Genomic DNA, 17,999 nt, shown 5'->3' with positions numbered 1-17,999 from the left:
TCAAAGTCTGGCCACAGTGACCTACTTCTGGCAAACTTCCAGCTTTTACAGGTTACCCTCCCCAAGTTCTCAGACACTTGGGCCTATGGGAGACATTTCTCAGAGAGATAATCTGGAGTAATCTGCTTCTACGTTTATTCATCATTTAAGTCCTTTTTAATTTTCTGAAACTTTCTAAGTCATCACTGAGATCCATGCTACTCTTTGAATTTTACTCCTGGTTAATATGAAGTAAACTAGTTGTAATCAACAGATAGCCTTTGGAAAAGTTGTTTTGATTTGCGAGGAGAGCTACAGTTCCTAGAATCAGTGAGTTGAGATAGGGTAAAGGCATGGAAAGATTTTTTTTCTTCCTGAAAGAAAACTAAGCAGAAGCGAGTGTATTGTAGCTGGTCTCTATTTTCAGTATGAGGTTGATATTCAGCATGAATGTGGAAGAGGGGTTGTGGAAAGCAAGAAAAGCCACTTAACCATTCATGTCACCCAGAAGCTTGTACTCAAAGCTCAGTTGGTGGCTTTTTGCTTACAGTGCAACCTGACTTAGCATAACAGGAAATCTGTAATCATCAATTAAGGATTCTTGTTCTTGAATGTACTTGCTATCTGATAATGTGGCCTTTACCTAAGGACAAAATGTGCTAAGGTAGATATTAGGCCTCAGTGTTAATTCACAAATAATTCTTAAAGGACTAACACCTTTATCTTTCTTTATCTGTACATCTTCTTTAGAAATTCTTGTGGGCCCTCCCTTTGTTTCCTTCCTGTTTTGCTTAGTTTTTAATCTCTCCTACCTTCACTATGGAGAAAATGGGAAATAAACATCAATGTAGCGGGGTGCAGGGTCCTAACTCTGATAATATTTATGCAGTTGAAATTTGTACACAGTAGATTTCATTCTAACCTCAGTCCTCTGCACACCTCAAATTTATACTATTTTCATTTGATACTGGAGATTAATGATGTCTCTGGTCTAATGATAGAGATATCTGAAGGGCTTCTTTTTATTTGTTTGGCTGTTTTTTGAGAAAGGGACTCAGGTAGCCCAGACTGGCTTTGAACTTGCTGTATAGCTGAGAATGACCTTGAATTCCTGGTCCTTCTTGCCTCTATGTTCTAGGTCAGTGGTTCTCAGTCTTCCTAATGCTGTGACCCTTTAATACAGTTCCTCATGTTGTGGTGACCCCAACCATAAAATTAATTTCATTGCTATTTTATAACTAATTTTCGCTGTTATGAATCATAACGTAAATACTGATATGCAGGATATCTGATATGCTATGACCCACAGGTTGAGAACTGATATTTTAGACATTAGGCATATATTAACCAGTTAAGTGATGGACATGATGAATTTCCATTTCTGTTTTTTTCTTTAGCACTTCTTAGGTTGAACTGTAGTTTATTTTTAGCTATCTGGGAACATTCAGTAATAGGATTTGTAGCCTTCCATACTTTGCTACTTTTGATAAAAATGTTCTTAACTCAAAATGTATGGGCAGCTCTTTGCCGGAGAACAAAAGGAAGTAACTCCCAGATGAACTCCCAGGAGCATGGGAAATCCTGGACTCAATGAGTGTAATGATTCTTTTACTGTTAATTCATGTATAGGCCAGTGATTTCCAGTACAGTTTTTCTCTTCCCCTCTGCTTTTCCTACAGGTCTGTACATTTTCTCCGTTTTTGCCATTTATGCTTTGCTTTTGAGACCTGGTCCAACTGTCGATGTTTAGTATATGTAGATTTTTTTTAATATCATTTGGAGTAGCTTTCAGTTTGGCCAACGTTTAATAAACAACACAACTGGTCTTCCACACAGTTCATATTTGAGAACTGTGCAGTGTAGTTGCAAAATTAAAAAAATGCAAAAACCTCTCTGAAGATGCTTTAAGTGAATTTATGATTTTGTATTGGACAGCATTCATAGTCAGCATATGGCTAGTGGGCTGCAGGTTGGACAAGCCGTGGTAGTCTTTGCCCACCAGTTCTGGGTTTCAGAAGTTAAATCAGACAGAAATAGCTGTTTTGGTTCCAGAAATATGGGGAGGTTATATAATTAAAACAGACATGACATGAAATCCCTCAGATGAGTAGAATAACATCTTCTTGTTCCTAAGTGCATGTTTCAGATTTAGCAGGCTTTCTAACAATGCAAATAGACTTAGTATTTCCATCCTAACACTCTCAGCCACATGTGATGCAGTTAATGGCACTTCTGAGTTAAGTTTAGCAATGCGTGTTATTCTCTTTTTATGTTAGGGTTAGATGGAATGGAAATAGCTTTTTGTTTTCCATTTTAATTTTAAAATATGTATCTGTAATTTTCAAAAAATTTCAAGGGAAAGAGATTGCTAACAAAATCACTGGTCTTTTAGTGCATTACCTGTATTTATAAGTGTTGCCTAGAATACTTTTGGTATCTTGCCTCCTTAATGTACCATTCAGAATATAGTTAATATGTTTGGTTTTCCCTGCCATAGCACAGGGTCTTTGTTTTTGTCCCCTCTGTTGTAAATAAGATGCTTTCCTTTGTATATGTTGCATTTTATTGTAGAGGAGTTTTAATTCAGAATATGGTTGTTCTGGCAACCATATTCTGTGTGATCTAGCTGGCATACAAACACATCTTTAATCTAGGAGACAGAAGCAAGCAGATCTGAGTTCAAAGCCAGCCTGGTAGAGAGCAGGTTTCAGGTAAAGAAAAGCTTAGGTTCAGGAGTGGTGGTATAGGCCTTTAATCCTAAAGCATGAAAGTAAAGTTAGTTTGTAGAATGAAGCACCCATGTTGAAAATGGTGTTTAATTCAGTGGCAAAAAGTGATGAATCAGAGAAAAATTTGACAGAGTAGGATATGCCCAACTCTCAGGAGAACAGAGAGGAAAGGGAAGCTACATAAGAGAGCAACACAGTGAGTGAGAGAAAAGGCAGTTTTGCCAGGAGAGTTTTTCAGAGAGAGGTTTCATGAGAGAACAAAGTAGACATAGGTGAAGATAGAACAAGCCAGAGAATAAGAATGAGCCAGAAGATTAGAGCAGATTGCTGGAGTTAGTTTGAGGCCAAGCAGAGCAATTCGGGGGCCCAGAGAAAAGCCAGATTGACTAAGTAAGCCAGGGGAGGAGTTTGAGCCAGAATAGCTGAGTTGAACTAGCCAGTTAAGAACTTGGTAAGAGCTAGAAAGAGTTTATTCAGCTGTGTCAGAGGCTGAAAACATTCTAGGCCTACGTTAGAGTGTTCAGAGGCTAGAGGTTTCTAGGACTATGCCTAGGTTACCTGGTGGAGGCTAGGAGCCTCCAAGACAACAATTGAACCAGTGAATAAAAATTTATTTTACATTTCATTCTTGCTTAAATTCTTCTCAGTAAGATTATTGCCAAAAGAATGCAGTTTTGTAGCTTCTATAAATATGCACGTGGCACTGTGGTTTTATTGTAAGTGGAATAAAATTCTCAAATGTTGGAATTAGAAATATGTTGGAAGCTTTATTACTGATTGCCTGAAGAGCATGGATACCCATTTTAAATAAACTTTGAGATGGGGGAAATTAGACATTCCCTTTTTAAAAAAACTTATTTATTTATTCTTTTACAGCATTCTGCCTTCATGTGTGCCTGTGCACCAGATCTCACTATAGATGGTTATGAGCCACATGTGGTTGCTGGGAATTGAACTCAGGACTTCTGGAAGAGCAGCCAGTGTTCTTAACCTCTGAGCCAGATTCCAGCCCCTCATTAGACATTCTTAAAGGAATAAGACCATTTAATAAGATCTTAACATCAACATTTAGAGATGATGTAGCTAACTCATCAGATGCTGAATGTATGGGTGACACACACATGCCTTTGTTGTACTGTTGGATTTGGAACATCTACAAGGTAATGTCGTAAGTCTAGGGATGTAAAGATTTCTAGAATGCTCTACACAGAATATCAGGGTGGTTTGTGGTAGCCTTCATGGGGAGTTAGCTTCTTTTCTGTGGTTTCCTGGAAAAGATACAGTTGATTTTAGGATTAGCACAAAGAAATATTTCCTAGCTAAGTAAAATCTTTAGTTAAATAACTCAAAATAGCCAACAGTAACTGAACATGGTGGTTCACATCTGTAACCCCAGCGCTGAGAAGGCCAAGACAGGATGATTGCTGCAAGTTCAAAGGTAGCCTACACTATTAAGTTCCAGGCCATCCTAGGCTAAAGAGTGAGTCTCTCCAAAACCAGCAATGCAGATGGGCCTCCTTTGTTGATGAGTTAGGAGTAATTTATTAATTTAGAATGTTCAGGTAAACTTGGCATCTAAATTGTTAGGGTCCAGCATTTGTGAAACTTTCTGTCTTATTGTTTGCCCTGGTAGGACAGGGCACTTTCCCGTCTCTGTCTCTTACCGCTTGAAGCAGGAGATAGATGTCTGGTAAGCAGTGTTTGCCATCCCTGACATGCTGAAAGCACAAAGATAGCCAACTGTAACTGAAGAAGAAATCTAGGATTGTTTGCTCACTCGCTGAGTCCTCAGTCTTAGAAATGGTGTCCAAGAAGCATTAATTAGAAAAATTTGTCAAAAAGCTACAGACTGGAAGAATGAGAGGAATGGGCCAGAGCATTTGCTGCTCAAGTGTGAGGACTTGTGTTCCAATCCCAGGTACCCACGTAAAAGCTGGGGCAGGTCGTGCATGGCTGTAACCATAACCAGTATTACAGGGCGAAGTTAAGGCAGGTCGAGGGAACTCGAGGGCCAGCCGGCCTTGTCAAAACAGCAAACTTTAGGTTCACTGAGAGTGCCTCAGGGGACTAAGGCAGTGACAGAGAAGGCCGTCCAGTGGCCTGTTCTCCCGCCAGTGTAAGTGGGGGCTTAGCACATGGGTGTGTGCCTGCATGTACACATGCACACGTGTACATAAACCGCATGCACAAGAGCACACACAAGTTGGGAGGGTATAGTAAACAGCAGTATCCCCCAAACCTTTAGATGTTTTCATTTTAAATTTCTGCTACCTTTAAATGCTTTATTTTCTCTGGAATCGTGTGTATATGTGTCTGTGTGGTAGTGGTGGGGAGTGGTATGTGCACCTGAGGAAGCCCAAAGTTGGAGTTTCAGGGGTTCTGAGTGGAACCTGTGGAACCTGAGTACTGTGGAAGCTGGCGACTGAACTCAGATTCTGCAAAAGCAGCGTCTGCTCTTCAGCTCTGAACCATTGCCCCAGCCCTGACCTCCACTGCTTTTGATCTTTTGTTGTTTTTTTTGTTTGTTTGTTTTGAGACAGGGTCTCACTATATAGCCTTGGCTGGCCTAGAACTTGCTATGTAGACCAGCCCTGCCTCTGCCTCTGCCTCTGCCTCTGCCTCTGCCTCTGCCTCTGCCTCTGCCTCTGCCTCTTGAGAGCTGAGACTTAAGTCATGCGTAACCACACCTGGCTTCTAATCTTGACAGTTTGAGAGCTCTATTTTTAGAATTTATTTTTGTATGTTGATGCTGACATAAGAACTAACTTACATGTGAATAGTTGCTTTTTGGTTTTGATTCTGGAATAACATCCAGTTGATTATTGTCTTTCAAATATGTCAAAACTTCAGACTTTCTGCCTGCCTACTGCATTTTGAGATGAATTTGATTGAAACCTAATTTAGAAAATGTATTGCAAGCTTCAGTAGTCATGTAAGTACTGTAGTTCTTGTCTTTTTTTTTTTTTTATTCCTTCTCTAGGCATGCTACATTCCCCCCTCTTATAATAAGTTCCAGAACCTAGGGATAATGTTTAAACTAGCTAAATGTCCATTTGAGGGAGGACAAAAGCTAGCCTCATTGATAAATTCAGTTTGGTGGTAAGGATTGTATTTTGTATATCAGTACATTTAAGATCTTGTCAGTTTCAAAAAAATCCTGAACCTATCTTATTTTGGCCTTTTATATGCATGTTTATTTTTGCAGTGCTATACAATGAATTGTTAAGGGATGGATTAATTTATTTTTATGATAGGTAAAATAATTATGAAATATATAACTGTTGCTGTCATGTGTTAGATAATAATTATTTTTTCATCTGTTTTCCCATATCCAATTAAACTTAAGCCATTTGCATTAGGTAAGTAGTTTGAAAACTAGACAGAATAAAAGGTGATTTTATTTAACTTAATTTTTTGATATATGTATCTCCCTCCCTAAATGAACTCTTAAATTGAAAGCTTGTAACAAAATGATGATAAATGCTTAGGAGTAGGCAGTAGCTAGTGACTCTTTAAGAGTTCATCAGGCATGGCGATTTTCCCTTCAGAATGCTCTCAAACTTCTATACTCAGAAAATTCAGTACTGCACAGAGCTTATATGGTCTTTCAGTTGGGACTCTTTCTACCCCATCCCATATTCACAGCAGCCATCTTATTTGTATCTTGTGAGCAGTGGGGATGCCTTTCCTTGCCTTTTTGCAAGAGCCATCCTTACTGTCCAAATACCTATGGGGCTTCCTCCTTTTTTTACTTCCTTGAAGTGTCCATTCATTTGTCAGTGTATCAGAGATGACTCCCTTGCATGTCTTGTAAAAAAAAAAAAAGAAACAATACCCCCTTTCCTTTTTATCTTCCTTTTCTCATCTCCTTTTTTTCATAATACTTTTCCATACTTGATGTTATTTACTTATTTAATTTTGACTGCCTGCCAGTAGAGTATGAGTGCCAGGGAAATAGCTCAAAATAGGATTGGCTGGATTTAGGAAAGCATAATATGGAAGAGCCATGGGACATCAGACCCACTGCTTCTCATTACGGCTTCTGTGCAGTAGTCATGTGATCTTCTTGTCTCCCTGTCTGGGCGTGAGGATGTGGGCTGCGCAGTGACTCACCGCAGTGCTGCACTCTATCAAAGCAGTGGGACCTATTTTGATTTTAAATTTAATCTTTTTTAAAAAAATGTAATTTTTTAAAAAATGTAACATGTGACGGGGAAAATGGCTAAATGCTATCCCAGTCTGATGGACACTTTTGATAGATCTTTCACAGCGAGTCATGGGCTGGGGCAGATAGCCCTTTGATAATCTATAGTTGGAGGAAGAGAGAAGAATGTCATCTTCAATGATCAGTTTTCTGGAGATTTGACTCGTACTGTCTTCTACCCATAAGTATCATCGTTTGATATCTCTGCCCCTTTTCTTAATTATGAATGTCCCAAACACTTTACTGTCAAAGGCAGGGTGGTGATTTCACTTTGGTTTTGTTTGTGCTTAATGTTATCTTGGCTGAATACTCAATGGGTAGGTAGTATTAGTTAAAATGGGTAACACGTGAGAGTCAGGCGAGGTGCAGACCTATCTTGTAGTAGGAAAGTTTTTCCTCCCGGCCCCAACCTCCTGGAATAATGACTCATGAGACTCAAGATAATTATTTACAAATACCTAGGCCATATAGCTAGGTTCTTCTCTGACTAGCTCACAGCTTAAAATAACCCATTATACTAATGTGCATTCTGCCACATGGCTGGTTACCTGAGCTCAGGCACCATGAGTCCATCCTCCTCATATCTTGCCAGATGAATCTTGTGCCTGGCTTTATCTCACCTCCTATTTCCTACCTCAGCATCAGCCTTTTAGCTTTTTATTGACAGGTGAATGCTTCCATACAGACACAAGATATTCCTTCTACACTGCTGAGCATAATACTCAGCACTTAAATTTTCTCCTGGTTTTTGACTTTTGTTGACCTTTTTGTTTTTCTTTTACCCCTTTGTTCTATCTCCCTCCTTTTCCACTCTGAATTCAGTTTTGTGCTATTCTTATATTTGGAAAGTAAAAATGGTATAGAAGTCTCTCTTCCCTTCCTTTCCTTTCCCACTCCCTTTGAAGTGTGACATGCCTTTATTACAGAGCTAGGGCATTGCTGTACTATCAAATAGATGGCCTTGAAATCGTTCTGAAATGCCTGTTGGTAAAAGTATCTTTTTCTCCCTACTTCAAATGTCTATTTGCAACTGGACTTACTTTGATCCTTCTAGCAAACGTAATAGGCTAACGGTCAGCTAAGTAAATTCCAGCCATGTGACAGGCACTTAATGCTTGTTAAATCCTTTGATACCATTTTTTTTTCCTTTTTCTATTCCTCCTTAAGAAGAGAGGACTTAGTATCTACATGGGAAAAATTTGTTGGATTAGAGCTGTTAGACATAATAAGTTGGAGAAGGGATTCATAATTTAAGATGGTACAATGAGTTTAGTCTTCTGAATCAAACAGATTTGTGTTTTGAATCTAGGTTTACTAGTTTTTGTTTTCAAGATGTAATCCAGTAAACTTCGTATCTCCAAGCCTTAATTCCCATATATGTCAGACTTGGACATTATTACTATATAGATTTGCCTTTAATGAACACATGGGAATATTTATAAAATAGCTTTCTTCTTTAGTAGTCTGTGAGAAGTGATAGCTCATTTTCCTTGTCAATCCATCATTTTTCTGACTTTGCCCACAGGATTTGTGAAGCTTATTTTTTTCTACTCCCATATTGTAATATCTGGCTTGCGTGTTTTCTCTAACATGTTTGTTTTTGTTTTATTTATTTATTTTTTCAGTATTTTTGCCTTGGCCTTATATGTGTGAAAGGTGGGATGGGATACTGGGTTGCAATCCCAATTTTTTCTCTTGTACTTGACAGTCTTTTTAGTACAGATTAGTACAGAGTGGTTTAGTCACATGAATAGTTGTCATTCATCATTTAATAGCAGTTTTCCACCAACAGTGTATGTCAGAATTCCTTGTGGAACTTTGAAAATTCACGCTCTTGTTCCGTACTCCAGACTTACTGGATCAGTGTTTTTGGGTAGGGCTTGGGTATTACTGCTACTAGATCAGATCAACATTTTAAAATGTTAGTTTTGATGGCTTATGTTCTTTCTCAAACCTTTCAGTGATCCTCTCGTTACTAAGATAATGTCAGAGTGAAGCTTAATGTTTAAAGTGCTCTTGGGATCGTCCAGTTTGCCTTGTAAATTCCAGGTGTTGCCATTCTCTTTGATAACTGTCTTCCTCCCACACTAATACGCAATTTATTACCCACTTATGATGATCTGGAACATCTGCATCCTTCCCTATATTTCCTTGATCTCAGGGATAAACTCATATTCTATGTCCTAGCTCAGAAAAGAACAGCTTTTCCATAAGCCTTCTGATGGCCTCAGCTAGACATCACAGGTCTTCTTTGGACTCTAAAACACTTAGTGTTTATGTGCTGAATTCCCATGGTCCCTGTCTCTAATTTTGGGAAAGCTGATTTGCGTTTTCATAGTACATAGTAAAGTTCATAAAATAGTTTGAAGTCATTTTCCATAAAATGCCACATTTCTACATTTGGCATTTGACAGGCTACTCCTTGTTTACAGCTTGTGCTTCTGTGATGAATACAGGAGTCAGATATCAGGCTAGATTTTTTTTCTGTGGAAATGTTTGCCAAATATGGTTAATCACTGTGGATAATTATCCCTAGGACTCTCATGTTAATCCTGTCTTGTAAGTAAAGGTATTGACTGGTCTTTTAAAAATCTTTGTATATTTTTTTCAAGGATGTTTATATAGCAAGCATCCTTAGGTAATAAGAGATCATTGCTCCTAGAGCAAAAAGCAGGTTTGCTTACTTAGTATAATAAAAATATTTTCCTAGAGCATACTTATTGAATACTCAGTGTTGAGTGACCCTCTGGAACAAGGGGTAGGCATGTTTATACTCTTTATAAAAGATCTAGGTTCCTTTTAACTTTGGGTTTTTTTTTCCTGTAACAAACCAGCTATGTGTACAATTTCACCTGGTCCTTTTATAACTCTGAAGGAACTGGGGCTCAAGGAACTGACTTAAGTAATTATAATTGATGAAAATATTGGCTAGTCAGCTCTTAAGAATTGGAGGCAGGCAGGTCAGGGGTTCAGTACCAGCCTTGTCTTACAGACTGACTTAGAGACCAGCCTGGGTTGCATGAGACCCTATTTCAAGCAAATAAACAAACAAAATTCTTCAACTTCAAAGAACTGTAGTTTTTATAATAGGCGTAAGCATGTACATTTTGTGTTCTGGAAGATTATCTTTTTTTTTTCAAGACAAGGTTTCTCTGTGTATCCTTGGCTGTCCTGGACTCGCTTTGTAGACCATGCTGGCCTCGAGCTCAGAGAGATCCAGCTGCCTCTGCCTCCTGAGTGCTGGGATCATAGGCATGTGCTACCTCATCCGGCTAAAGTTTATCTTTACAATATTGGATATTAAATAATCATAGAGGTGCTATGTTTTTTGTTTGTTTTTATTATTATACTGGGCAGTTTAACTCCAAAGAGAAACAATGTCTCTGCCTTTGAAGGCTTCAAATCAGCATCCATGACATTATAGAATAGTTTGTTAGCTTGCAAGGTGGATAAACTTTGAAACCCTTCATAGTTCTCTACTGAACTATAAAAAGCACTCTTCTCAAACTTATAGTTTTATGCCATTCGTTAAATAACGATTACAAACTCTGGATGAGGCTAGCTATTATTCAGGTTTCTTATTTTTCTCTATATATCACTCTCTACGTACTTTTTTTTTCCTTGAAAATCAATTTATTCAAGTTAATGAACTGGTACCCTTGGTTCTCTTTATGAAATGTTAATATGAACAGCTTGTACACATGCTTTGCAGGCATGCTTTTTCCCCCAGAAGTAACACATTTTTTTTTTTAAATTACAGGAGCTACATTAGCAAGCACATTGATTTATCTACTTGACTCTGAGTATATGTTGCCTTCAAAAAAAAAAAAAAAAGAAGTGGGGTATTTGAGAGGACAGTTCTTTGTAAATTTAGATATGACAATTTTAAAGAGAAGCTAAAAACTAAGTAAATAGTAAAAATTACATATTGGGTAGTGATGTTGTCAAGGACAGGGAAGACGACTGGCTGTTGGGGTCAGTGGGCCAGTGTTGAGGTTTTAGGCCTCGTTGCCTGTGGAGAGCCTTTGTGGTATAGTGACTTCAGGAAAGGGCAGGGCTGTGGTAGGGAGTTAGCTGTCGGACTGCTGGCTTCTACCAGAGCCACTTGCTTTTGTTAATATGTGCGGAGTGGGATGCTTTCCTTTAAAAACAAAGTTTTGTAAACTACGAAACTAGGTGACTTCTTAATATATTTGTAGTTCTCTTTGATAGTCTCTGTAGATGACCACATTCCTGGTGTGGAGAGTTTTAGTTCAGTGTGTTGTGACAGCTATGTTTAACCTTACTCTGCATGGCTTGCTCTTTAACTCTTTCCATACATTATGTACATTCTATTTGGATGGAGAGAAGAGACAGGCAGCTTGGAACAGTGTTGAGAATAATCAAAGGTAATGTACCATTGAAAACCTCTCTGAAGCTCTCACTTGTCTTCTGTTACTTCTGCTGTTCAGTTCTGGTTGGTTCTGCAAAACGGCCCTCTGTTATTTCCTTGAGGCACCAGGCTGCCCTCTGTGTACACCGTATCTTATTTTAAGGATTTTTCTTGCCTTGAGCTTGTACCTTGTCTGTTCTACTTGATGTCTTGACTCTCTCTGGATACTGCGGTCTTCTTGGGCCATTAGTTACCCTCTGTGTGTTTTGTACTCTGTGTCTAACTTTTTAGTCTGAACACCCCTCTTGCGCTCTCAATAGTTGTAAGAAGTGGGCTTCTACTATATCTGTGTTAGTGGCCAGTGAATAACATACATTCAGATATCTAAAGCAACATGATGTTGTTTATCAAAAAAGAAAAAAGAAAATTACTCATTTTTTTAACACTGGTAAATGGTGTCTTTGTCCAGTTGATTGTTCTGTATTTTTCTGTGTACATGTTGGTTTGTATGCAGAAGCATGCACTCTCTAGTGTTGCTTCCTTAGATGCTATTTTAAAGTCCTCGTGTCTCCCTGGCATAGGACTTGCCTGGTGGGTTAGGCAGGCTGGTCATTGTGCCTCAGGGATCTGCCTATCTCCGCAGTACTGAAATTAATAGTACATGCTACATGCCATGCATTTTCTTTGTAAACCTGGGTTATGGGATCAATCTCCGGTCCTCGTGCTTGGAGTGTAAGCACTTTGTATACTGTCTCAGCTATCTTCCCAGGCCTGATTACTCCAGAATCATTGTGGTGTTCATGAGTCAGGTGTGCATGGCAAGCAAAGTTAGATTTATGCATGTTTCTAGAGAAAGAGGAACTATATGTCAGGAGGTATGTTCCGTTGTCTCAGTAACATGGTGCTTGAGAGACATGGAGGACCTGGGCTTTTGGGCTTCTGTGTGTGCTGGCTGGCCCATTGGATCTTTATCTACTGCCTCTTGCCTGAGAGCCTGTGCTTGCCCTGTGGTACCTACACTCAGGGTGGGGAGAGAGAACTGTCTTCTCTACACACTCACACTATGGTGTGTGTGCATGTGCTCACATGTGACTGTAGACACACATATAAAACAAATCTCATTCAAAAATTTAAGGGAAAGGGGTAATTTTCTGATTGGGTATTTTCATAAATCTTAACATATGGCTAGAAGAGCAAAAGACTGATTGGTAAAGACTCAGCGGTAACTTAGGTTCCCTGGAAACTTTTGGTTCCACAGAGTTCATGCTATTGCTTCTCAGGCAGGATTCTGCGTAACTTGGTTCTGACTCACTTCTCTGATGGTGACTTTTGATGTGAGGTTCTTTCTAACAAAAACAAACAATAAAAGCAGCAAAACCCCACAGCCTATCTGTGAATAATGGGCCACAACCTCCTGGCTTTAAGGGGCTCTGCCCCCCTCCCTTATCTGAGATAGATGTAGAAAATCAGGAAGAGTGATGGGTGATCAAAACCACGGGGTGTTCTTCGCCACGGGGCTGGGAGGCATGGAAATGTATTCTCCTTGGAACGTGTCTGGAGGATTTGGTGTCACAATGAAATAAAAATGCCTACTTTGTTTATTCTGTTGCTGGGGAAAAGAAGGGAAGAGGTAATAGTCCTTGCTGTGTACCTTGCTCTAGTACTTAATTATCTTTTTTAATCCCTCAGGTAAATTCTGTAGAAAAGGAAGAATTCATATCCCTGGGAATAAGGCCAAATTAGAAATGCATTTATAATAGTGATATAGACCATAAGGTAATAATAAGACACTAGTTTAGCATAATAGTTGAGCTGGCTTGATTCCTCCCCATCACCCAGCGGGTTATGTAACCTAGACCAAATTGCTGAGGCTGTTAGAACTTGCATATTGTACATATTTTAAGTGCATATAGTAATAAAAATGTCAGAGGTTGAGGTCACCCAGTACTTTGCAAGCACTCAAGGTACAATAGTTAAAGTTGCTATTGTTTTCTTGTCTTAGCTGTATTACTTTGGACAAGTCGTCAATTTTTTGGTAGCCTTGGTTCTGCTAGCTCTTTCCAGAATTGTATAGATCGAAAAGTGCAAGGAATTATTTTAGAAGGAATACTGTATAAATAAAGAAGTAGTTAATCACAGGTGTTTATGGTTAGATTATAATGTTTTGGGACCAAATTGAGCAGCACCTTGAATGTGAAGATGAGAAGTTTAGATTGCGCTATCAAATAGCCTTCAGAGCAGGAGGGTAGGGAATAACAAGGGTGTGGGACAGGAGACTGGGACTGGGGTGGGGGAACCTAAAGACCAAAAAGCATGCTGTGGAAGCTGTGGTAGGCTAGTGGAGGCCATGCTTAGTAAAATGGCAGTAGTGATGAAAAGATTTTAGTGTTGGTTTCAGCAGACTTTAATTTGGACATGTGGACATTGTTTTGTTATGGAGAGAAGTTCCTGATAGTGTTTCTTTTCCCTCACCCCCAAAATTGACTTAGATATTAATATTTGGTCCTTTTAAAAGAAAAAAATACAGTGAGTAGCAGTGCTTAAATTATAATTACAAAGGAAAAAAAAGAAAGAAAAGTTGGGGACATTTCTTTGAAATCACTGCAGTTCTATGTTGAATGAAAGGGGTATGGAAACAAAAATAAGTTCCTTGTACTCTAAATTTGAGGTTGACTGAATACATTTGTATTTCTTCAAATACAAATGGTTTATAAATATGAAATGATAGTCCTTATAGAGGTGGCTCACTGGTTAAGAGCGCTCCCTGCCTTTGCAGAGAATCAGAAACTTGTTCCTGGCGCCTGTGTCAGGAAGCTCACAGCCTCCTATAACTTAAGCCTCAGGAATCCATTCCTGTCTTCTGGCTTCGAAGGCATCTGCATGTCTGTGTATGTGGGTACACACAAACGCAGTTAAAAAATAAATTCTAAAAAGAAGAAGAAGCATGAAAGAAATAGCCTTTTGACAATGTGTAGGACCACCAAAAGCTTTTAGGTTTTGGTATTTCTTTGGCCCTTTTTAAAATAATAATCCATATGTGTACTGCATGAAGAAAGCTTTTGGAAAGGCCTAAAAATTGAGCAGTAAGCTGTAAATAATTTGCTATAAGGTAAATATAAATATGATAAAATATGATTTTTTTTCAAACACTGCTATTAGGGATGAATTTTCAAATGCATAAAAATGATGGGCATATGTAAAGATGGACAGATCTGTGGAAAATATGACAGGAAATTGTAGAACCTTGACAGTGGGTGCATAGAGAACCACTCTGTAGTTCTTCCGACTTGTTTATGTTTGGCGTTTTACTAGAGCGTCGGTGGAGGACTGAAACTAGGCTTATCTGGAAGAGTTCCCTCTTCTGACTGAGACCTGACTTTTTTGTAGGAACTTTCCGTTGTACCTTTTGCCATACAGAGGTAGAAGAAGATGAATCAGCGATGCCCAAAAAAGACGCTCGCACACTTTTGGCAAGATTTAATGAACAAATTGAGCCCATTTATGCATTGCTTCGACAGACAGAGGATGTAAACTTGGCCTACGAAATACTTGAACCAGAACCCACGGAAATCCCAGCCCTGAAGCAGAGGTACGTGGAAGACTTGAGCCTTTCCCAAGAGCCTTTTAAAACTTGCACTGGTTTTAACTTTGGAGGGCTAGAGTAGACTAAAGACTCTGATGTCACAGAAGTTCCAAATTGTGCACACTTGTCTTCCTAACTTGTGCCTGTACTCATTTGCCTGTACTATGAATGCAGTAGAATGTGGGCCTTCCGCAAAGATCTTTAAATAGTTAGTTTTCACCTTTAAATAGTTAGTTTAGCCTCTCCTCTGCTTGAGCCTGCAACACTCAGCCAATTGATAGCCAGTTCTAAATTAGTTGTGCCTCTTCGGAATATTTGAATTTTCCTAGCCAACTCCCCGCATACCCAGATGGGGTTTCTCTGTGGCCATTCTGGAACCTGCTCTGTAGACCAGGCTGGCCTCTCCTGCCTCTGCCTCCTGAGTGCTGGGATTAAAGGTGTGCACCACCACTGCCCGGCTCCTAGTAAACTTTTAAAGGCCAAAATTCTTTCAGGAATACAGCATGTTCCTATAGATTTTGGTTAGTTTTTAAATGAGCATGTAAGGTTTGTTATGGCTTCCACATACATACTTTGTCTTTGTTCGTTCCTCTCCCTGGCTTCTCTCCCATGCCTCTGCCTCCACTGGCAACATTGCATCCCATGAAGTCCCCTGTCCCTTTTCCACTTTCATGTCAGCTTCCCCAGATACACACCCCTCATTCCTTAAAACCTCTTCCCTCTTTTCTGGTTTGGTTCTCTCTTTAATTCAATAATCTATACCCACAAATATACTCTCACATATATACATAAAAATTAAAAGGAAGGATTCATGTGTGACTGAGAACATAACCACATTTTGTTTAATTTTTCTGGACCATTTTAAACACAAACTTCTTGTTTTACTCAGTTTTAAATGCAACTTTCTGAAGTATAATGTTACCTGTAGGTTAGTACTGCTAAGAATGGTTCCTTTTTTTCTTCTCAGTGTGCTGTAGTGTTTGAATTGTTCATCAGGCTTAGTTCTATCATACTTTGAAAAGTCACTATGTATTTTAAGATTTATTTACTTTTAGTTTATGTGTGTTAGTGTTTTGCCTATAAGAATGTAAATATACTGCATGTTTGGCTGGTGCCCACAGAGGCCTGAAGAAGGTGTCAGATCCCCTGGAACTGAAATTATGGATGGTTGTGAGCCACCTTGTGCGTGCTGGGAAGTGAACCCAGGTTCTCTTGCAAGAACAGCAAATGCCTTTAACCTCTGAGCCATCTCTCCAGCCCCTACAAGTTAGCTGTATTATTTTTGAAAAGCATAAGTAAGAATTGGTGTCCCAAAGTGTCCTCTTGTTCTGCCCTGTGTCCGTTCTTTCCAATACCACAGTGAAGTCATGCTCATCAACCTGCTTCCATTTTGTTTCTATTTTTTTTTATTGAAAATAGAGTTTTGTTCATACAATCTATTCTGATTCCTGTTCCCCCTCCCCCAGCTCCTTTTAAATTCTTTCTACTTCCCCTCCCACCCAAATGCATTCTTTTCTCTCATTAGAAAATACAGATATCTAAATAACAATAATAATAGATAAAGTAAAACCAAACCAGACTAGGACAAAACAAACAAAAAAGCCAAAGAAACACATTCAGATGCTGAGACATACATATTTACATACATAGAAAATCCATAAATTGGAAACCATAATGCATAAAGAAAACATCTGTAAGGTAAGCGGGGTGAGGCAGAGGAGTGGACAGAGAAAGCATCATGGGGGCCCCTCCAAAAGTACCATTGAATTCATTTGTGTTGGCCATCTACTGCCATGCATGAGGCCTGCCCTAAGGTATGGTTTTATGTACTCAGTGAGGCTCCACTGTAGAAAACTAATTTTCTTTGTAATTATCCACTAGAGATAGTTTCCGGGTTAGGGATGGGCATGTGTTCATTGTTCCCTTCTCAGCACTGGGATTTCATCTAGCTTGGACTGTGCAGGCCCAGTGCCTGCTGCCACAGTCTCTGTGACTTTATTTGTGTCTTAATCCTGTTGTGTCTGAATGACACTGTGTTTTCGTCCACATTGGCTCGTAAAATTTTTCTGCCTCCTCTTTCACAGACTTTCCTGATCACAGAGGGGAGGGATTTGATGGAGACATCCCGTTTAGGACTGAGTGTTCTAAGATCTCTCGCTTTCTGCACTTCATCTAGTTGTGGGTCGCTGTGTTGGTTCATTCCATCTACTACAGGAGGAAGCTTTTCTCATGGTGACTAAGCAGATCTATGAGTATAACAGCATGTCGTTAGGAATCATTTTTAGTGCTATAGTTTTTTAGCAGAACAGCAGTGTGTGGTTTCCCGTGGTCTAACCAGTCTCAGATTCTTGGCCCCTGGGCAGTGTCAGTCATGCGTTCTGTCTCCAGGGTGAGCCTTAATGTAACCAGATAGTGGTTGGTCATTTTCACAGCTTTCGTGCCACCATTGCGCTGGTCTGTTCTGCAGGAAGGTCGCCCTTGCAGACTGCAGTGTTTGTACCTGGGCTGGTGTTGACCCTTCTCCTCTGGCAGTGTTCAGAGTGCCTTGCAGTACCATCAACACTGCTCAGTGGTGGTCAAGGTTCTAAGTTAGCGCTAGCTCGACTGCTCCATGTTCAGTGAGTTATCTAAGTGTGTCTCCAACAACAGGGCCTCCATCTGTGGAGAGCACCAATAGCCTTGGTAATAGCCTGGTTGTTTGGGAGGGTTCTATGGAATCCCTTTGACCAATAGCTCAAATAGATGTAACCCATTCTCAGCACTGGAGGCTTCATTTGGTGGTGAGAGAGGTCTGCTTGGGGCTTTGTCTCTGCTATTTAGTCACTCCATTTAGATTTCTTTCTTATATGTATATGTTTTAAGAAGCTGTCAGGCAGTGGTGGCACACACATTTAATTCCAGCATTCAGACGGCAGAGGCAGGCGGATCTCCGTGAGTTCAAGGCTAGCCTGGTCTACAGAATGAGTCCAGGACAGCCAGGGCTACACAGAGGAACCCTATCTCCAAACAAACAAACAACTGCAAAATAGAAGCAGCAGCAGCTTCTACAGTATTAGGTTTCCATGCAGTTCCTCGAATGGCTTTAGTTTTAGCTGTCCCTCCCTACATTTCCTCCTTACCTCTTTCCTGGTC

General features: G+C 39.6%; 1 protein-coding gene across 3 annotated transcripts in view; it reads left to right on the top strand.

Moving 5' to 3' along the window:
- Positions 1-17,999, top strand: part of Gtf2e1 (general transcription factor IIE subunit 1) — a 33,829-nt gene that overhangs the window by 6,715 nt on the left and 9,115 nt on the right. For all 3 annotated transcript variants that reach the window (XM_060370364.1, XM_060370365.1, XM_060370366.1), the window contains exon 3: positions 14,672-14,873. In XM_060370364.1, coding sequence (XP_060226347.1) covers positions 14,672-14,873 — 202 coding nt within the window. The remainder of the gene's footprint in view (positions 1-14,671; positions 14,874-17,999) is intronic.

Source organism: Meriones unguiculatus, chromosome 17 (assembly GCF_030254825.1).
Source record: "Meriones unguiculatus strain TT.TT164.6M chromosome 17, Bangor_MerUng_6.1, whole genome shotgun sequence".
NCBI lineage: Eukaryota > Metazoa > Chordata > Mammalia > Rodentia > Muridae > Meriones > Meriones unguiculatus.
Note: the sequence above shows the minus strand (reverse complement) of the source record. Positions and strands in the feature narration are given on the sequence as shown.